Source organism: Falco punctatus (genome assembly GCF_963210335.1).
Source record: "Falco punctatus genome assembly, chromosome: 6".
In the NCBI taxonomy this organism is placed as follows: Eukaryota; Metazoa; Chordata; class Aves; order Falconiformes; family Falconidae; genus Falco; species Falco punctatus.
In genome coordinates this window covers 54,381,083-54,403,750 of record NC_137585.1, presented here as the reverse complement: position 1 = coordinate 54,403,750, position 22,668 = coordinate 54,381,083, and the positions used below count along the sequence as shown (strand labels likewise).

General features: G+C 36.5%; 1 protein-coding gene across 4 annotated transcripts in view; it reads right to left on the bottom strand.

Annotated features, from left to right (window-relative positions):
* MON2 (MON2 homolog, regulator of endosome-to-Golgi trafficking) overlaps positions 1-22,668 on the bottom strand; it is an 89,414-nt gene that overhangs the window by 56,932 nt on the left and 9,814 nt on the right. For all 4 annotated transcript variants that reach the window (XR_013928672.1, XR_013928673.1, XM_080390712.1 and 1 more), the window contains exons 2-11: positions 16,339-16,402; positions 12,006-12,133; positions 11,048-11,179; positions 8,043-8,172; positions 7,398-7,495; positions 6,603-6,728; positions 5,648-5,842; positions 4,779-4,903; positions 4,250-4,389; positions 1,584-1,737 (exon numbers count right to left, since the gene is read on the bottom strand). Coding sequence is in view for 2 of the 4 variants with exons in the window: in XM_080390712.1 (XP_080246838.1) it covers positions 1,584-1,737; positions 4,250-4,389; positions 4,779-4,903; positions 5,648-5,842; positions 6,603-6,728; positions 7,398-7,495; positions 8,043-8,172; positions 11,048-11,179; positions 12,006-12,133; positions 16,339-16,402 (1,292 nt within the window). In the remaining 2 variants the exon portion in view is untranslated. The remainder of the gene's footprint in view (positions 1-1,583; positions 1,738-4,249; positions 4,390-4,778; positions 4,904-5,647; positions 5,843-6,602; positions 6,729-7,397; positions 7,496-8,042; positions 8,173-11,047; positions 11,180-12,005; positions 12,134-16,338; positions 16,403-22,668) is intronic.

The window sequence follows — 22,668 nt, the reverse complement described above, 5'->3', positions numbered from 1 at the left end:
GGGTTTTATAGTTACAATGTACTTGTGAGGTAGAGGTCCTGTACCCTTACTTTCACAGATGGGAGAGCAAACCACTGAACAAATGAAGTGAGTTGTTTATTTACATGGGAATGGCCATGAAAAATAGTCTTTGTCTATTCCTCTTAAAAACACTTCCTCATGTAAAGTGGAAGACACAGTGGTCTGGGAAGAGACAAGCCCACACTGACAAAAAGATCTCTGCTAGCTCTGTTCATTATTCATATCTCCAATTAAAACATTGTGTAAAAGTATAAGATGTGGCCATTGTACGAAAATCTAACGGCAGCAGTAGGAGCAAATCAATGCTAGGATGTGACCCAAATCTACAGGTACAGTTAGTCATCTCCTTACATGCAGGGACTACAGACAAAAGTATAAGATAGAAGAAAAACTCCTGACAAGACATACGAGCAACTATTCCGTAATCTTACACCGAAGAAAATAATGCAAGAACTACTCAGAGGGAATAATGTAGTCACTGGACAGATTCAAAGGTAAGACACAAGCAAGTTAAGAGCAGCACAGGAGACTATGATGGTGGCTGCTATGTGCTTGAGCCAGTTAAGAACAGAAAGTAAAAAAAAAAAAAAGAAAAGCAGGAGGTTGTTGTAGCTGGCCAAAGCATGAACTAGCTTTCACCCACTTTTGTACGAAATTTGCATTTCCTGAGGACCCTCAGGTAACCTGAAATAACATTCACGGCCACGGCTAGAACAAAAAAAGTCAAGTCAACACACACATGTTTTAACTATTGAAATCTGAGGATGAATTTGTCCTTCTGCATCTCAAAAGGCAGATAAAGGAGTTTCTACCTTAAAGAAGTAGTGAGATCCAGGTGATTTGCTGATTTTACTGAGTATTAGTATGCTAAAATTTCATGGGCAGTACAAATAATTTCCCCTTTGGAAGCAACTGACCCACAATGGTTATGACTGATATGAAAAAAGCTTCCACGATTTTGAAAGTAACATAGCATTCACAGCTTTAAACTGAGAACACGATCTCCATTATACAAAGTCATGACAAAATAACTGGTCATTCTAAGAAGCATTCACAGTCTAACCTTCCTATATAGGTCAATACATTGTTTGGAATGACAACCTGCCCAGCATCTACCACAATATCCTGTTCAATAAAAACTGTAAATACAGTAAAGCTGGTGTAAGAAAGCTATTTGTCACTCCCACTGATGTCTCATTTGCTTAATGCCCCTATTATCTGCCATTATACAATCCAGCAAAAGATACTGTAAAACAGTTACATACTGTAGAGTGAGGCCCAAAACTGAAGAGTAAATACAGCTCAGTATGGCAGAAAAAAAGCCCAACAGATGCTAAAGCCATAGGAGACATCTGGATCAGAATCCAGAGCATTCAGACAAAATAGCAAAAAATCAGAACACCTCATGGCACTGACAAAAATAAAATCCATAATATACCTGAATGCCAGTGAAATGAAGACCTCAATATTCAGTAATAAAAAAATAAATATATCCTTAAACCATCAAGCTGGAAATAACAAATATTTGTTATATACAGTTTCAAAAAGATAGAGGTACTTACTAGGTAGCTTTAGCACTGCCTTGTACTGTTACATTCAGGATGGGTATCCAAGTGCCTCTGTACTCAAAGGCAGGTAATACAGTTGCACCTCCTCCCATTCCAAGCACTCCTGGGTTAGTTTGTGCTGAGCCAGTATTCCCAGATGCATTGCCTCCTGTTGAGAAAAACAAAGTTATAAAATTAACCGTTCTAATTTTAGCGATCAGCAAACATCCTTTCTCTACATTTAATTTTCAAGATGAGATACCAGGATTAATCTGAGACATGCTGCTCGCTAATAAAAGCCACCACCAACACAAAAAACCTATTTTTGAGCTCCCTCTGCTGTCTAAAACACGATGTGTAAAGTAATTATTTTGAAAGGCACAGTTGGTAGATGCCTACTGCTGTATTTTCAGTCAGAATGAAATGGTTTTGTGAAAAGTATAGTAGCTTTCATAACATTCTGTGGACGAACTAAACTCCAATGGTCTCAATAAAACAATACATATATTAGTGAAGAACCAGACAGATATTTCAAAGTTAATTTGAATATTTGCATCTAGAACTCAGTAGTAGGTAAAAGAGGTCAGTCAATACAATCCCAAGCACAAATACAGGCTGAGTGGAGAATGGATTGAAAGCAGCCCTGAGGAGGTGGTCTTGGAAGTGTTGGTAGACAAGAAGCTCAACATGGCCCAGCAGTATACATTTTCAGCCCAGAAAATCAACCATATCCTGGACTGCATCAAAAAAAACTTGATCAGCAGGTCAAGGGAGGTGATTCTCCCTCTGTACTCCACTCTCATGAGACCCCACCTGCAGTGCTGCATTCAGCTCTGGAGCCCCCAGGAAGGACATGGACCTGTTGAAGGGAGTCCAGAGGAGGGCCACAAGGATGATCAGGAGGCTGGAGCACCTCTCCTCTGAAGACAGGCTGAGAGAGTTGGGGTTGTTCAGCCTGCAGAACAGAGTGCTCCCGGGAGACCTTACAGCAGCTTTGAGGTACCTAAAGGGGGCCTACAGGAGAGCTCGAGAGGGACATTTTACAAGGGCATGTTGTGGTGGGACAAGGGGCAATGGCTTTAAACTAAAAGAGGGAAGATTTAGGTTAGATATTAGGAAGAAATTCTTTACTGTGACGGTGGTGAGGCACTGGAGCAGGTTGCCCAGAGAAGCTGTGGATGCCCCATCCCTGGAAGTGTTCAAGGCCAGGCTGGATGGGGCATTGAGCAACCTGGTCTAGTGGAAGGTGTCCCTGCCCGTGGCAGGGGGGTTGGAACTAGATATTTTTTAAGGTCCCTTCCAACCCAACGTGTTCTATGATAAGACAGCCTGCTACAACATGAATTTCATTATAATCAGAAGACTATATTAGAAAAGTAGGTTGCATTGAGCTGCTCTTTGCATGTTAGACATGGCCACAAGAAGAAAAAGAGGCAAACAGAGACATGCATGAGAGACATCAGAAACACTTGGGTGGAAAGAATAAGTGAAAAGCTAAAGAAGAAAACAGACTGGAACAATAAGCCAGAGAAACAGTAACAGCACTAAGGGTATGACCCTACTGTGCTGCTGTTTCATGAAGGCAAAATTTAAGTTTTCAGGAGAATATTTTAGAATAGCTTCTCATATGTGCGTGTTACATGATGAAATGTGCTTTTCTGATTTACCCTTAACTGGATTAAACTAACCCAGAAATAATATTAATAAACATGTTCTATCAGCTTCTGTACAGACAGCTATTAAACAATAGCCATTGACACAAATTTCTTCACGTTACCAATGCTAACACCAACTTGGAATGCAGACTTCATGAGTGAACCCTGGAAGGTGTGAGTTTAAAACCAGACTTTTTAATGTTTATTAATTTAATAGTAGATATGATAGATAATTATACTTTAATTATCGGTTTATTATCTCTTAAGAAGGCATGTCAAAAGACATCCTTAGAAATTATTTTTACATTGTTGCTGAGTCATCTGTATCTAGAACCACAGGGAGAAACAGACTCTTAACTTGGATGTAAACACTTGCAAAGTTATTGACAAGAGGACAATTTCTTCTTATAAAAATAAAAATACACCGAGTAAAATACCAAACCCTGGCTGCAAGAAAAGACAATCAAGTTTAGTTTCAGTAAGTGACTGTTTTCAGCTTACAGAAAAAGGAAAGATCATCTGAAAAACACAGATCTGTCTTTCTACCTCTTGGCTTCCTCAGTCCCATTTTGTCCCTGGACATCCAGAAGAATTAGCGACTGCCTCCCAGGAGGAAGCAAACACACCCTGTCTTAGTACTTAAATTGCACATGCCAAAAATGACATCCCCACACAAGGAGACAGAAAGCAGACAAATGTGTTACAGTCAGAAATTAGAAAAAATTCCCTCAGAATTTCTCTCAGAAAAGTTGTGAGCCAAGAAGCTTGGTTGCTCTTGAAGCAGATACTAATGCAGGAGCACTGCTCTGCTGACTGGGGGCTACATCTTCCCTGCAATACAGGTAGATAAAATCACCTGGTGTACCAGACCTGAAAACACCAGTTTGTCTCAAACTAGCTTTTCACTTCAGTGAACACAAAAGTAAAGAACTGTCACAATCCAAATGTATATACTGAATCAAATCAGAATTTATTATTACAAGAAAATGCTGGGTAACTAAAATCATAGTATGGACAAGGTTTTACCAGTTTGGTTTGGTGTCATTGATGTGTTCCCTGTGCTTGGTACAAGAAATAATGACTGGATGAAGGATCCCAGTGCATTCACAATATCACGGAAAACTTTAGTGGAATGTTGCTTCATATCATACGATTGACAAAAGGACCTGGAAAGTATTTTATAAAATATAATAAATATTTGACAAATAAGGGACTAAAAGATTATTTTAACAGCAACTCCCCTGCCCCTCCCTCCTAACTGCAGACTAAAAACACACTTCAACTGCAAATATTTACATAAATAATAATATTTAGTTTTAGGTAAATTTTCCTTTGACACTGGTAAAGAGAGGGTTTGGAATACTCAAATAACTATAATTCATCCCCTCTAGGATAATAATCATTGCCTAATGCTTTATAAAAAATTATCTTGAACAGTTTACTACATTTAAGTTTCTACATATTTACAATGTTTAGGAAGCATATTTTTCACCAGAGAAAAAAATAAAAGATTTTTTAAATTTTATGTAAAAGTGAAACACAATATATTTAATACCTTAATAGCTGAGGCTGCACACAAAGCCTATGAATAGATTCTACTGCAACAGCTCTTAGCCACTGTGGTTTGTCTGCATCCAGAAACTTAACCAGCAACGACAGGAAGATTTCACATTCTGTTACCTGAAAGAGACAGTTCATAGCCATTCATTTAAAAGAAAGCAGCTCCTACAAAACACTTTTTCCAAAAAACTTCTGTTTCATCTTAGGAGTCCTATCCCAGGAAGTTTTGTACAGGATCTAGAAAACCCCTTCAAGAAGCATTTACTCAAAATCACATAAAAAGCATACCTAATAATCATAATATTTTTGCCAAGCTAACATCATATATGCAATTGTATTGAAGGAGTTAAATTCCTCAAAGACATTGCATTAAAGTTCTTACATGTGCTACAGTAAACAAATGAAACAGAAAAATATCTTCTTTAGCAAGTATGTAAAATTTGAGAGGCAAGAACAGCTGAACATGGGGGGGGGCGGTTATGCACATTCTGTCAACAGCTTTAGCAACACAAGTCAAAAGTCTCTTAGCAAGTATTAACAAGGCATAGCAATTAACGTTAAAGCCAGGGAAACAACCTAAGAAGTTCAGAAGGTCCCCAAAACCTTAACTGAAAGGCAGTTAGATACAGAAAGGACAACAGCTAATTTACTCTGACAATTTATAAAAGCCCATATTTAATAAAATTATACATGTAGAATACACATAAACACAAACACATTTAAGAGGAAAAGAATATTTAGACTTTTCTTCCCTCAATATATGTCAACAGTTCCCAAGAACTAATTAATATTGTTACTGACCACAGTACTGGCATATACATAGAAAAACACAATTACATAAAGAAAATTTGAACATATTCTTACCAGCAAACTGTAGAACTGCTTAATCAAAACAGAAACAACCCTCAGCAAACGCATACAGATGGGGAAGTATGGTTTTTCCACTGGTGCTGGGGAAGATGATGTGCTCGAACCTTGCCTGAATTTGATATTTGGGGAGAAGAGCTTTATAACAAGTGGGCATACCCTTTCTTTAAGAAGAAAACTGAATTCCTGATGCTGAAAAAGAACACAGAACAAATTATAAGCAGATATTCTTTAATTGCTACCATTAACTCTCATTATACATCTTATTTACATTTACTGTTATGATCAAGCATTCTGAAGTCATGTAAATCTTGGTATAAATTAGATGCTCAGGAAATTAAAAGGAAGAACAGCCAACATCATTGCAAAGCTACCAAAAAGCATGATGAAATGACATGGTTGGGTTCATACCATACACTCCTCTTCTTGTACTTTGCAAATTGAAATAGGCTACTAATACATCATTTATTGTATATTAAACTTTCTAATTTAGCTGCTGTCTGCTAAAATGTGTTACTGTATGATCATGGTGCATTTATATGCAGTAGATGCACACAATTCATAGTCATGATTCTTGCTACTTTGCAAGTGGGGCAAGGTTGTTTTCACAGAAGTAGCAATGCCACAAACTAAGTTACAGAGCTGTCATACATCATGGAAGATAAGAAAATGCATCTTTGCAGGAGATATAAACGGCAAAACAAAAAGTGAAACAGGAGTACAACTTGCTCTACAAAGTGCACAAACACATGCAAATAAAATGTATGGGAATCAAAAAATGTGGACAAAAAGTACACAGTACTTCTCTATTATAAAAACACAACATGTAAAATCTACAAGTCCTTTTCAAAAAAGTAATTCCTCTTTAATTTAGCATGAGTACTAATGCAGTGTAAATTTTACTGTCTACGTGAACAAAAGTCTTCCTGTTTTCCTTGCAAGAACTACTCACTTGTAAAAAGACTTGCGGAAAGTCATTGAGGACTGACTCAAGAAGTTCAAGGCCAAACGTCCGGGTCATTTCTGTCATACCCACAAGCCAGTAGGGAGCATCAGCATTAACTAACTGACAAAGATCCTTAAAGAGAAATACAATAACATTTATACTCTCTGCAGTCCTATACCAGCATAAGTTTTCTGAGCCTACAACAAAATCTACACACACACACACCCCGTTGCAATGAGTAATTTTCCAATTTCAATGTAAGGTTTCCTAAAATAAATTATTAAGCAAAAAACTTTTAAATAGAAATTTTAAACTTTGCTGGTATCCTTGTAGCAGTTGTGTTCATTCCTGTTCTTCCTGTTCTCACTGTTCTCAAAAATATCTCAAGACCAATCTGCTAAAATCAAGAAAATTTTTATTGGTGATGACTACAACTACTACTTTTTATTATACACTCAACTTCAATATACAATACCAACCACAAGAAGCAAGACTGAACTATAGTAGCAGTGTTTGTCTGCATTAAATTAAAGATTCTTTCTTTTCGTGAGCCAAGCATGCCTAGTTATTATTTCAGATTTATAGTAAAACACTCTCCTAGGCCACTTTGTCTTCATTTTCCAGCCATTCCCTGGGATACAGGATATCACTGCCAATTACAATAAATGCACATAAGAAAGCCTAAGGCTCTGGTTAAGGGCCTTGTCAATAATACTGAGAGAAAATTTTTGAAATTTCTGACAGAGATGTAGAAGCACCCAGTCATAACTGGAAACGTATAAATACATGCTCCCCAACTACCTGAAAAAGCATATATGCATCCTTAGCACATGGCTTCAGTGTACTGACAGATCTTCTGTTACTATTTCCTTGAACTGCAACTGGCTGGTCAACAGTATCTGTGTAAAAATAAAAACCAGTTTTGTGAACAAAGGAACTGTTGAAAATCAAGTACTCATTAAGTGTTCTTACAAAAAGATTCTAGGAGAACACAAAGATAATTCTTCTGCAACTTATCATGTTGGCAGAAATACACATTAGATTGAATACCAAAGATCATCAATACCAAGCACCTCTTTCCAATGAATGTTCTCTTCAAAACTACTACTGCCACATATTTCACACTCAGTAACTTAAGTTACTTTCACCTTAAATGACACCCTCACCTCAAATTCCTTCACAATACTAACCTGAAAACCAGCTCTCATAGCTTGAAAAAAAATTAGCTTTTATATATTGCTGTACTGACTTGGACTGACACAATGGCTAAGGATTTTGTTTCCTTTGAATACAAGTAAAAATGTAAAAAGACAGTAAAAATTTGAAATATCTGTGATTTTTTAAAATAACATTTATAGACTTTTTAATACTTCTTTATCTGAAAAAATGTTTCATGTGTGTCTAAAAAAAGTTAATGCAAGCAAGCAGAGTAAAAAGCATGCCCACCTTTGTATCGTGCATCTTCAGCAACCACTCTCTCAAATACAACAGTGACTACCTGCCGCACTGTAGCTGCCGCAGTGTTATTTGTGATATTATCTTTTGTGAAGTGCAATCGAAAACAAAGTACAATTGCCTGAAAGGAGAAGACAAAAAAGAAAATACATCACCTTACAATAATATATTTTCAACTTTCAAGCTCAAGACAGCTAATTGAGGAAAGGTTTCCAATCCGGATTGTCATGTTAAATTTGAAGAACCAGAAAAAGTTTTACGGATTACCCTTGTCAAAAACCTCTTTAGTAATCCTCCCCAAAGGTAATCTAGAAGCGGTGTTAACTGAAGACATTATGATGTGGCAATAAAACTACAATCATACAGAGAATACACAGTAATCTACCATGTAAAACAATTTGTATCAATATTAATGTCAAAAGGCCACTAGAATTACATGGTTAATCACAGAACAGTCAGTCAACGCCAAAGCTAAAATGCCATTCCTCTCCTACATTAGATCACAATACCTTCACAACCACGTTGACTCAACTGCTATTATTCCTCTATAAGATGTGTATTTTAATGTGACATTGTGTTGGCAGTGACTTAATACTGTTTCCCATTGGATTCCATACTACCTCTAACACATGGTTTAATACATAATTTTATAAATTAACATATATATGTGTAGCGAAACCTGTATTTCTTGTTCTTCTGTCCTCATTATGTGTCCTTGCACTTGCATCAACCTCAACCACACCCAGCCATAGCACTATATGCTCTAAGCCATACAAGACTCAGAATTTTCTTTTGCTTGTTTTTCTTGTAAATGATTTGTGGACCCCGCTCAGACGGTATCTCTGTGTTAGTTTGAAATTTTACAACTCAGTCATATACCTATGGACTTTCAGAAGATACTGCAAGATTCTCTAGGTTGATCTAAAAGCAGTGCCTGTATTAAGGGGCTTTTCAAGATGGTTTACCGGTAATTTTCTTAATTCAAATCAGTCGAGCTGAAGCATACATGCAATATATTTCTGGCTCAAACTGATTTTCTCTAAGAATTTTTCAGCATGGAAAAAACTCCAACTTTCAGATATTTTTCGGGGGGGGTGGTGGTGGGGTGGTGGTGGTGGGTGGTGGTAGTGGTGGGTGGTGGTGGAACCTTGGTGGGATAAAATGAAACCATTGCATCATTTCACCCATGCCAAGTAATGCTTATATTTGGTTAACTGAAAAACTCTAGTAATGTCAGGCTTTGAACAACACAAAGAAATTTTACATCCATGCTCTGTCAGGAATGTTTTTCCCTTAGCCCTGTCAGAGCCTGCCAAAATTTGACTATACATTTCTAAATGTACTAGATTTTAATGTGCACTGAGAAAATTGTTAGAAGTACAGCAATTAGATTCTCCAGTAATTGTATTATGTGAGCATGCTTCTGGATGAGGACACAAGGTAAGAGAAAGCCATGCTGGGAAAGACCTTCCCTATTTGACACTGCTGTGCTCACATGTTCTTGTGGTTGGTGTCCAAAAGGAGAAAGGTTCTAGACATTAGAGAGATGAACAGATCAAGGATGTTGAAAAAAGTCTTTGGAAGACACACACAAAAAAGTAAGTGAAGTAGGATGTAGATACCATGAACCTAAGAATAAGGAGGTTAAGAGAGACAGGATATACAGAGGAAGGGAAAGAAGAATTAATGAGGGAAGCGATGAGAAGCAGATAAATGATACATGGAAGGGAAAGGTAATGTGGACTTAAAAAGGAATTGTCTTCTTCTAGAGCCTAGATTCAAACTTGATAAAATGACAACACTGCAGGTTGTTAAAGAACATCTGCTACTCAGCTAATGACTGCCAATCCCACTTTCTAAAGTATTTCCATTTTCTTAAAAAATTATGCTTCTGCCCAAGAACATAGAACATTATCTGGGACAAAAGAAACAAGATAGTGCTGGAGTCTTTTAAAATAATTTGAATACTTAAGTAGATAAAACCTACACCTACTGACAAACCATTCAATCCTTAGCAAGTTTTTATTCTACCATTTATAGGTTTTATTTTCCATTACCTTCCTGCCATCAGCAGACCTTTGTAACTTAGCTTTGATTTCCCTCCCTTAGTTAAATAGATTAATAATGAATTTAACATCCACAAATTTAACCAGCTAAGAAGTTATTTCATTAAAAATGAAGCAAAGACAAACGGAAAACCTTCCACCAGAAAAGAATGCCTTCAAAAAGAGTCTTCAATTCTATTCCCTCTTCCTCTCTTACAATAAAAAAAAAAAAAAAGGGTGCTTTGATATTAAACCAATACACTGAAGGCAGAGCATAACAGAGACAGCAAATTAGTGATTTATTTAAAAACAGAAAATCTTTCTTAAAGAGGAAAAAATTATAAAATGTAATCTAGAAGAGGAACTGAAACAGAACTTCACAATTCACAGATGGATAAACAATGTTGCTCCTTCAAAAAGAAGTATCTTGCAATGTAAGATTAAAATGGATCAGAAACCTTATTTTTTTCTAGTTGAAACATAATATCCAAAATGGTACATGTTTAAATTATGTAATGAAGTTACTTCAGTTCTGACTGAAAGAGCAATATGTCTGGACGGCTTGCTGAAGAGATTTAAGGCAGGGTGGCAGGCAGCTTCTTCTAATATTTGCTTTATTAGTGAGAGCTTACACTGTACTTTGTGCTCTGGTTTCAGTTCAAAAATATATATACGACAAATTTAGCATATAAACCAGATAGGCATTAGCCCAGTGCTTTTATTTAAAGTTCCCATTAAGTCAGTATTACTGTGGAGGAACTAAAAAACAGATTGAATAGGAAGCTAAAAGAAATTGTGTTTTCAGTCTAGATAGAGAGACAATAGACATACAATGGAATCAAGAAAGCCCTCATCTCTTCCATTATTTCCAAATGCTTCGTGCATAAAATTTCTCCCTGTTTTTCCTCTTGGATATTTTAAGTACTATAGCTGGTGCTAACAAATTCTTACCTTGGACAGTGCTTCATCATGCACAACTGTATTGGTTGTTAAAAGTACAAGAACTGTCTGGAGCAATTTAAGTTCTTCAAGGCTATTTTCCATCAGTTGCCAAAGCATATTAATAATGTTTCCTGCTGCAGCCTACAAAGAAATATTTTTTTGCCAATAATTAAGTCATTTACATACTGGTATATCATGTGCACACACATAAGAACAGCACTGTCACAAATGAGTATCATAACTGAATTTGCCTGTTTGTCTATACCATAGGATTACACTGAGAACATAAAGCCAACACAAGTTTCCCAAAATATTTTTAAAGAATTGACAGCAGAAATCTCTTAATGTGTAGTCCAAATTAAAGTGCATACTTAATTTTCTACTTAGAAATATAGAAAGACAGTAAAAAGACAGTTTATCCTCAAAATTCATTCATATCAGAGAACAGCGTAATTTTACATTATGCAAGCACAACTGAAGGTATATTTTGATAGTATTATTTTCACCAGCTTCTTAACACACTATATATGCAGTACTGTAATATATCATAACATATACAGATGCAGGAAATGTGCATCCATTTTATCTTATTTTTAAAAGTAAAGTGGAACAAAACCATAATGCATGTTATCACACAAAGTAAATTTTGTGGGTGCGACTTTAAGAATTTTATTTATCGACGACCATTACATGTTCTCTTCCTGCAGTGTAAGAACACAAACTAAATGAGGTGGTTTGAACTTTCATGGATTTCCTTCTAAAAGTTACTATTGGTGTTGGTTTTTAATTGTCAAGAAGGTTTCCTTTTCAATTACAATTCTTTAAAGACAGATATGAGTAAAATACTTTGCAGACTACGTTCATTATAATATAAACAGCCTCCTAAAAAAAAAGCATTCACCTTCGATTTCGGGCCTGTATTTCCCATACTGAAATATTTATGTATTTATATAAAGATTGATCTTACCTCTGAAACAACTTCATGGGACATGAGCCTCTGTATGGCTGCTAGACACAGCTGAGTGATCTTTGGTTCCTTTGTTCCACAGCCCATTAGAAAAGGCTGAACTACCTCTGAGCTGTTCTCTTTCAGTGCTTTCAAAAAGAGATATGGAAGCAGTCAATGTTTAATACCTTGAAGAATACAATGTAAAATTTGTTAATCATACTTATCAAGAAAAAGCAATCTCCGCTCTTGGAAGTTTGGGATTTACCCTTGCTCCACCGGGAAAAGCCAAGTGAAGACAGACACTGGGCTGCCACAGCTCGCTTACACAGTTACTCTGGCTGAGGCACAAATCCCAAGCACCTTCTCACACTCAAGTGACTTTCTCTTTCCAAATCCAAAATATAGAGTCCATGTGGTTAGTAGGAAGCTGTAAGGTTCTACCACCCCAAGCCTCATCTGGCCTTGCAGCACTGACCAGCGTCAGGCTGGCAGCCTGCTCCTTCTGCTCTGCTTCACCTCAGCACCAAATTCAAAAGCAACACCAAGTATGGCACAGAGACATATACCAAAACAGGCAGCATGAAGGGGAATAGGAAAACGCCACCAACAAAACAGGAGGAGAAAGAGACTGCACTGTTTGTATCCTGGGTACATACACCTGGCTGTGAATTCTTCAACCAGTGTTTTAGCAAGAAAGGGCAGCTTCTTCAGATGAAGCTTTGAGCTTTGTCAGGAGAAAGCAAGTTTCATGAACTTCCCCCTGGCCCAGGAAAAAAGCTTCACAATGATACAACATTCCACACTGACATTTTTTAAAGTTTTTCCCCCATAAAAGTAACACTAGACATCTGAGATAAACTCCCTAAAATTAAAAAAGAAAATATTTCTGAAAGATGAAAGGAAAGCATGACTTCGATCAATTAATGCTTTTCTATTTGCGGGTGTGGTCATCAATTCATGCAAACTTTTGATTTTAGCTGCTCAGCACCATTTCAGATACTGAAAATTTCCTCACAGTTGAAAGTTCAATGTGTATTCTTACACTGAATATCATACACTGTGTTTTAGTCTATGTGTAATAAGAGAAATGTATTCATGCAAAAGTTTCACACACATTTTTAATCACAAATCTTACCACAAACAAACAAAAAATATGTTCTCACATAAAAATGCAAACATGATCTGCTTTATTTTTTTTTATTGAACAATTTGAAGTTTGGCTCACAAGAGGATTTATTAAGTATCACTACAACTAATTTGGAAAAAAAAAGAAACATCAAGGTAAAAGCTACAAATATGTATTTTAGTGATATTTTTCAACTGAAGCACTAACATGAATAACAAGTTAATTATAGATGCCAAATTTCTATAAGGTAATAGCTCTTACAGGGTGATATTAACACATACACAGTCCACAGTTTTGTCAAGTCTCTTCAGAGCCAGTACAGGCTCTATGTCCTGTTGCAGAGGCTGACCTTGCACCAAATGCCTAACCAAAACCAATTAAAATGTCAGCATAAATGTGAATGAATACACTGCTTGTTTAACAGGGTTTTTTTACTACCAAGCAAATAAACCTGCTTTTAAAATATACAGTAAATATCATATCCACTGATACCATTCTCTTATGAAACACTTCATAATTTTCAAATTAAACCCAAAACATTTGCTACTGATTAAGACATGTAATTTAGGCATCTAATTGTCAGTGTCTACATGAGCTAGGTGTCTAAGCTGCCCTAATAGTCTATGAACACCTACAACACACGGCCAGTAGAGGCTAGAGAGCTCATTTTAACATGGGCACAAAAGCTTCTTCACGCATATAAATTTGTGGATTGCCATTAAACTCTAACCATTGAGCAGAAAGAAGAAAGCAAAATTTTTAAAAAGATAACACAAGCATTTATACTTAATGTCAGATTAATGATAAAGCTCTGAATGGCAAAAATGGCATGAGAGTTAATAAATAACAAGACAAAGACAAATTTAAACCTCTTACTGTATTTTTCCTATAAACTATTAAAAACAATAATCATGCAACAGGATCTATGCAAGGATTTTACTTTATGAAGCTGAAAAATTAGTGTTTCATAGATCTGGTTTGGTAATTATTTTATTAGCTCCAGTCTTAAAATACATAAAAATTTTCTCATATCCAGGTCTGCTTCCATTTTGCTATGAAAACTATGTGAGAATATATTGAAAAAGAAATATATCATAATGAACCACATCAGAAAAGAAGTTTTGATAAAATAAAACTTACTCCTTCATTCCATTAGCAAGATTATAATTCTAATTTTTTAAAAGAACTTCTAAAAAAAAATATTTATGAATTGCACATTTCAGAGCCATGTGAGAATAATTTCTTGCATTTATCTCCTATAATATAAAGCACAAGCTGAGTTCTCTTTTGGAATTACTCAAATTCTCATAAATAAACTACAAAGCACATACAGACTTCCAAGAATGAAGACTCTGAAACTGCTCAACTTTTCAAAGAGAAAGAAAGAAGTTAGATCAATGACATCAGAGTTCTGGCAAGTTAAACACATCTCACCAGACTATTAATAAAGATTTATAAGATTTTAAGATTGCATCTATTTTCTTAAAAATAATAATCCTACACAATGTAATGCTTCAAGAAAGCATCAGGTCAGCTTATTCAAAACAATCCAATACAGTTGTTCTCATCTAATCTCGTGAAATGACAGTTTACATCAAAATATAAAGAAAAACCATATCCTGAACTAAATATTTAAATTACTAGAATGTCTAGTAGATATTCCTAAATCATCTAGCAGTTAAAAAGTATCTACTTCACTAGATTTCACAATTATGGTAGCCTTTGGCAGCTTTATTATTGCTATACACACTACCTTCTCCTCCAAAAATTTTAAATAACAGAGATCTTGACATTAGCTTATCTACAAGATTAGGTTACAATTGATATCTCAAAAAATAGAAGAATCCATAAATAATTTGGGCTGTTTAATGGCATTATGTTTAAACTGTGGAATGTTAGGATAATGTGCAAGCAAAGTATATGTTCCCCTCTTGTTCTGCAGTTTCTTACTGCGAAAAAAATTATCCTATTAGCAAAGATTAACTAATTAAAATAACTTTTACGATCTGCTGGTTTTCCAAACCTTGTATCAACAAATCTGCACAGTTTTTTTGACGAATTAAATACTAACTACAATCTAGTTTAAACCTTCCAAAGGAAAAGTACTTAGAAAATTTGACCAACTGCCAGAAAGTGTTCCCTCAAAATGATACAGACTGCCTATCCAGGCCCAAAATCAATGATCTTTCACATTTCTTTGAGATGAAGATGAAAAACCGATTTTGCAGGATTACAAACTAACTTTCTAAAATACAAAAGTTCTTTACACAGTAACATGCCAAAGAATGTTGACAGCTTCCCAAATGTCTAACTACAGACTTCTCTTGTTCATTTGTGTATTTTCATATAGCTGACATTACCTGGCATAGTTTTCCCACTTATGTCAGCATTCATGACAGCAGTAAAAACAAAGAAAATAAACAAATAAAAAAAGAGGCATTAAAGTGAAATATTGAGGGGTGGGACTGCTACTTCAAATAATTCTAGAAAGGGCCTCCTTACTGATATCTGGTTTACATACCTCAAAACAAGAAATAGTTTTAATCTGTTTCATTTGGTCTTTTCAAATAATTTAGCATTTTAAGAATTTTGACTACAGCCGGCACATTCAAATCTGGCCAAAGGCTTTAGTAGCAATTAGCAAGAAGCCATCAATTTACATGACATTTAATAAAGCTGAAGAAAGTCAGAGACACTGTTTTAAGCACGTACAAAGGTGCAACTCACAAGATATCTCCTGTCCCTAGAGGCAATGGTACATCTTAAATTGAATGACCTTGTCTCAGAGTAAGATGGAATTTTGCCTGCCAGGTACAAATCTCCAAAGGCTAGACCCTCACACTAAACACACAGAGGAGGATCATACTGCAGAACTCCACACAGAGCACTCAGTGACAACTGTGGTGAACGTTGACAGTGAATAAAACATAGATAATTTGGAGTCCAAGTATGTCATGCTGTTTTTCTAAGTGGACAATTACTTTTGCAGAGCCACAACTGAAAACGGAGACCTTCCTCAGCAACGGTATAGCCCTAACATAAAACAGAAGCAGTGTCAAAAAATCTCAGGCTACTGGATTTTTCGCTAGGTGCCCAAAAGTAAAGCATCACTGATATAGCACACACTAGAAGACACACAGGATTATTAGACATATCCGAGACGTCTTTTTAACATTTTGATCTGCAACCCTTGTTTATTTTTTGCGTTGCATTGCAAATAATTACCTGCCAAAATATCAGTGTTCCGTGCAGCTATTGTTTTCACTTTTATTATTCCTGATTCAGCAGCCTGGAAGAGAAGAAAATAAGTAGTTCAGATGCTATTTCATACATCAGTATGTGGAAAGAAATAAGAATATTGAAGATAAATAAAAATGCACAGCCTCCGAGCAAAAATGTTTTTGTCATGTTTTCAGTAAGCTGAGCTAATGCAGAAGTGAAATCTTTGTAGCTTCTGGAATTCCTTTCCAGAATTCCACAGAAAGTGGTATATTCTGTGGTTCAGAATTTTTAGAAATCATTATTCTCATTGTATTACTTCCCAGTCCTACGAACACACAGAAAAATCACTAGCAAAACAAAGAACCCTGTTACATACTCTGTAGAATTTCACACTGTGAAACAATTACCGTGATATATCATCTGTCACATTCATCAGGTTGAAATTCTGAAGAAACCAAGAACATCAGTAATTACATCAATGCTTAATACTTAACACTTAAGCAATGAAATCTGGTTAGTAAACTGGATGTGGTACACAACACTTGACTGAATATCATCGTCGTTCTTCCAGCTGGGTAGCAGTATTTTCCATTCAAAAACTAACACTCACTAACAACAGGTACCAGAATGAAACCCATTTTCCCATGAATTTTGTCTCCCTTATGCCCTAAACAAATTATCCCAGGTAGTACCAAGAAGAAGCCTTCCTAATAATACTCTGTTCTTCCTAACATGCCATACAATCCACACGAACAGTTCTTCCCCTTTCCCTGAAAGTACAACCTGACAGACCAACAGCATCCTCCTTCCCGTCCTGCACATCTTCAGCAGGACCCAGGGCTGCAGATGTGCAGGTTGGGAAATGCATGTGTACAGACTGGCTGGGTGACAACCAGGGGCTGCAGAGCTGAGCTGTCCACCAAGGAGATCCCATACTGCCACAAGGGAACAGTAATTCTCTCTTCAATTGTTCACAAACACTTCCCAGCACAGATTACTAGTCATGCTCTCCAATGAAATCAAGCCAAACTGAAAACATAACATTAAGGCTCTGCATTTCAAAATTATGATTTCTGACAATTTTTGTGTATAAAACACAAAAATACATTGCAAATGGAACCTTTCTGGTTTGTAATTCCATTAATACCCTATAAACGTCTGGAAACAAAGAAGTCATGTTCAATACACTGTGCACCAAAATAAACACAAGAGTTTTTTGCAAGCAATAGGACACAAATTCCTGGAAAATATTGTTCTGCTGAATTTGAAAGTACATTTCCCCTTTTATTTCAGCTTTTTATTTCCACACTAAACATTTCCGTTTTTCCTCTAATACTACTATTTAAAGAAGTGTGCCATCACTGTATAAAACAGATTAGAGAAGCAGACAAGCTGTGGCAGCAAAAATATGAAAGTGACGGTACATGAAGTTCTACCAAGTAGCAATATTTCCCCTCCCTCAAAACACTACTCCAACAAGACGTTACCAAAAGTCAAGATGATGATATAAACTCATAATCAAGTATTTTAATTAGCAGTTGATATACGTATTTCTCAAAATAGCTAAATTAGAAATGCAGAACTGAAATGTTGAACTTTTTGGTTGTTTCCGGTTTGTTTGTTTTTTGTTTTTTTTTTTTTAATTTCCAAAAATAACATAGAAAGACTAAACACTGCCATAAAATAATTCAAGTGATTTGTGAAATTCTGGAGAATTATTTAAGCTTTGTTGAACATAATGTTTCCACTTCAAAAATACAGACAGAATAATATCCACAGTGCCTGAACTAACATATAACGTGCTCAAATGAGTATAAAGCAACATGCAAATATTATCTTTCACATAATTCAAATAAGGGGTGCCAAACAGTTCTCATTTACATGAATTATGTTAACTTAATGTGTTGAAGTGTCTTACATTTTAAGTTAATCCCCATTCTTCTTCAGTTATAAATTGTCAGATAATTAGGGGGGTCTTGTCACAACAAATAGTTCCTATTAATTAATATGAAGGATTTGTCACAGTCCAACTTCAATTATCTTCAAACTAAACCTCATCACATGTACTGTCAATCGTTTTCTTTCTTGCCAGGAGTGACAAACCCACTCTGAATGAAATATTAAGGCTGCCCACATGTGTGACATTGGCAAACACTGTGCACTCGGCATGAAGAAAGAAAAAATTATTTTCAACATAATGTCTCCTAGTTAATTGTTTCTATGCTAGCTTTGTATAAAATAGCATATATTTTTTTAAAACTAAGATACAGCTATTTGACTTTTTACAACCACTCTGAACACAACAGATAGGTTTTCTCCATGAGATATAGCAAGTTCTATGATTATCTGCATTATACTACAGTTTCTATTTAGAATCCAAATCCAAAATGTTTACAGTTAAAAACTAATTACAGACTATAAACAGTTATCTGGCTATTCTGTCTACATCAATATAAAAGTGTATTTGGATTGCATCAACTTAGCAAATTGAAAGAGATGTCAATAGATTTTAAGTTTACCGATTTACGTCAATTACTACAGCACTTTCAGGACACTGCCCCATTAGAAAAAGAACTTCTAGAAACACTAACCAAGGAGATGGTCAGCATCATACTGTGTATGTGTGGGTACAAATATGATAATTTGCTTTCACACAAATACAAGGCACTATGCTTTTAAAGCAGTCACCACTTTTTAAAAAGTGGCATTATCGGTTTCCCTTAGCACCACAGTTAATAGTAGTCTCATGAGCAAGTCAGCTATCTCTACAATCTTAAAAAGAATCAAATACATGTAGTTCCTCTAACACAACAAACCTCAAGTATACTGGAAACCTTCAGTCAATTAGATTTCCTGTTCTGCTACTTTAACAACTGTGAAATGAACTGAAATAAAATGTCTCAAGCACACGCTTGCCATTATTGAGGTTTGCTTCATGTTTCTGCTGAAGCAACTACAGCAGCCAGTGTGGGGAGGGGAAATGATTGATGAAAAACAGAAACTGACTCTCAGCGATAGCACATATTCAAGTCAATCTCTTCCAGCACTTTAATTTGGTTTTAATCAGTCAGTCTCACAACAAAATTAAATAGGACTCTCCAGGCTCAAGCACTTAACCCATCATCTTTCTGCTTCCTCAGAACTTACCAAGTATTTGCTGATTACATGAAGATCACCCTTCACAGAAGTCAAAGGCAAAGAGGAAATGCATGTACAAAAATATCAAGACACACATTGTGCAGTTTGAAGTAGACTGAAAACAAGCCTGTGCATAGTATCTACCTCCTGGCCTTGAAGTTCCTCTCCCAAGGTACAGTCTGACAACATTCATAGTTCCACAAGAACCTTACCCTGAAGCTACCTTTTAGACAGAGGCTCTCTGCACAAGAGCGACCCAGCTGTGGAAACTCATAGACACTTTCAAACCCACCTTTAAGGGTTTCTCAGATCCAAACCTCTTCTCCTCCTTACAGATTTCTCAGTCCTCAGTTCAAACAGGGAAGGGCTTCAGCCTTCCTGTCACTGGATGCGCTGTGTGCATCTTTCAAATTTTTGTAAATTATAATGCTTTTGCAGGGCCAAAAGCAACAACAAGGTAACAGAGTTAAGTAATTTCTGCTCAGGCACTCAGCAAGCAAAGACTTAACCCATCCTCAAGCAGAATCAACATTTTCCAACATCCAAGAGCTGAATTTCTCCACATCATAGTTTTGTGTGCACATATTTAAAGATCTATAACTCATAAATAGCATATGGAGGGATTAGGATAACGGGGGTATGCAATTCTACTAGCTGCTGTTCAGGGTGATGTAAAGGCAAGCCACCCATAGCAGCAGCAGAGTGGTAAGCACATCTGAAAGGCACCAGTTTCTCAAACCTGTCTTCCAGGGACACTGTAGAAGCACTCAAACCTAACTGCAGCAGTCTACATTACCAAAAGATACCACTACAGCTAACTGCACTATCGTGGCAGCCCAAGAATGGCCACAAGGAATAATGGCACAGTGTATGCTCAAACATCTAACTATCTAATTACATAGCGGTTTTCTCCTCACAGGCAAAGACATCACGGAACCCCGTTGCAATGCAGATGGATGGGCAAGCTAGGTACCAGAGGGGTCAGCCAGGATGCAATTCAACAGCATGTCAGTTGCTCCACCGTAATCCCTATGGATTTGTCATTACTCTGGGGTAAACATCAAAGAGCTACCCTTCTTTCACTGAAAAATAACAGCATAGTTGACAATTTTTCATAAGAGAAAGATGACAAAAAATTCTAATCTTGAATCTCTCCTTTACCAGTGACCCTTTTCAGGAAGTGAAAACACCACCCACTGTCTCTGCTGTTTCAGTATTTATTTTTTTTTTTTAAGTTTCAAAAAAGGGTTTTTAAAAAGGTTTTAAAAAGGATCGACTTGCTGATCCTCGAAACTGGTACCTCAGAATTAGGACCAGAAGTAGCACCTTTTTTTTTTTTTAACAAAATTATATATACACATAAAATATTTAACGTTAGATCACTCTTGAGTAGAAATGAGCACGTGCCTGGTTGTTGCATTAAATATCTTTGTGTAAACTACTAAAGGTGATAGTACTGTTACCAAAAGTTATTAAAATAGAGAATTTCCACTCCTAGTGCTTTGAATGACCATTTGTGTTTTGACTGTATTTTGAGAACAAATTGCTATCTCCAGATACACCAAAATTGCTGGTAAGGTTTGCAGCTCTTACTACACAAGCTCTTGATTTCTGTCTTCTAAAAAGAAAAGCATTCAGGAATGCTTTCAGGAATTATGGTCTCTGTTGGTATTTACATTACACTGTTTGCTAACCTTTTACCAAGATTAGATGAGAGTAATATTTGTCATCTATGGTCACTTCCATATCTATTACGGGAAACAAAAAGAGCATATTTTTTTTTCTATTCATCATTATCTGTCTTTCCAACTGGAACACTAACCCTATACCCAATAGTTTAGATAAGAGATCCTCCTGTCTAAAAGTACAGTTTCACTTCATTGTTATTCTGGCTTGCTTTGCAAAATCACATTCTCGACCATTACTGTACTGCTAAACTATTATTTGGAAAAGGACATACTCACAAAAGGCTCCACACTAAATCAGCCTCATGAAAGCACCCAAGTATACCACATTTGTGTGAGAAAGCACTGCACTTGCCTTCTGCATTTTTATCTTCCTCCCCAGGAGTACAATCCCTACTCAGCCCCTTCTCTTTTATATATGCTCATTCTACCTGTGATTTAAACTGGTGAAATGCCAGTTCTGTTCTGACAGCACTGTGCACTCTCAGGGATCTATTACATTGAATGATTTAACGTATCTGGATTACAGCTTGCTCACATGCTACTGGCTTGAAGCAAAGCCTACCAGCAGTCTCTGGGAATGGAGCACCATAAAGGCAGATAAAGGCAGGGAGTATGTGAACCAGGTACTTAATGTCAACTGGACACATACAAGCCCACACACCCAAGGGCCAATGCCATTGAAAGGACACCCTCTATCTGGGTCACAGTGACTTGGGAAGGTTATTGATGACTGGGGAGAGGTAAATGCTACACACATCTCCAGGGTGGGCTGAGAAGAGCTTTCAAGACACTACAGGGCAGTCAGTTACACATCACTAATTGGTAAGGTTACAGAACAAATCCTTCTGGAAACCATTGTCTAGACACATGCAGGACAAGATGATTAGGAATAGCCAACACTAATTTAGCATGAGCCTCACCAACCCAACTGCCTTACTGCCTTCTACAAGGAGATGATGGGCTGTGTGTGGCTAAGGGGAGAGCACTACATATTTTATACCTTGACTAGAGCAAATGCCATCTCCAGTTGTATCTTTATAATCAAACTGGTGAAATACAGACAACTGGAGAGTAAAGTGGGTAAAGATTGGCTCAAAGGGTCATTACAAATGGTACGAAGTCCAGCTGGTAACCAGTCACTAGTAGTGCTTCTCAGGGGTGGATACTAGGGCTAATACCATTTAACATCTTTAACGTTATTAGCAGCCTGGATAAAGGCATAGAGTCTGCAGACAATTGTAACATACTTGGGGGGTGCATATTCAGAGGAACCCAGATAGGCTGATTGTTGGAAGAAGGGTTCACCGGAGTCAAGAAGACGCTCAATAGGAGTCTTCTCATATCATCTTGCTCAACTTTATTAGTTTCTAACACTACTTATATAGAACCGATACACATGCATATCCGTAAAGCAGAAATATAATTGGTTAGTAGTCTCTAAACGCGCGCGGTTCTCACACACCTAATTATCATGACTAAAATAAGCGTTCTATCCATGTAGCTAACT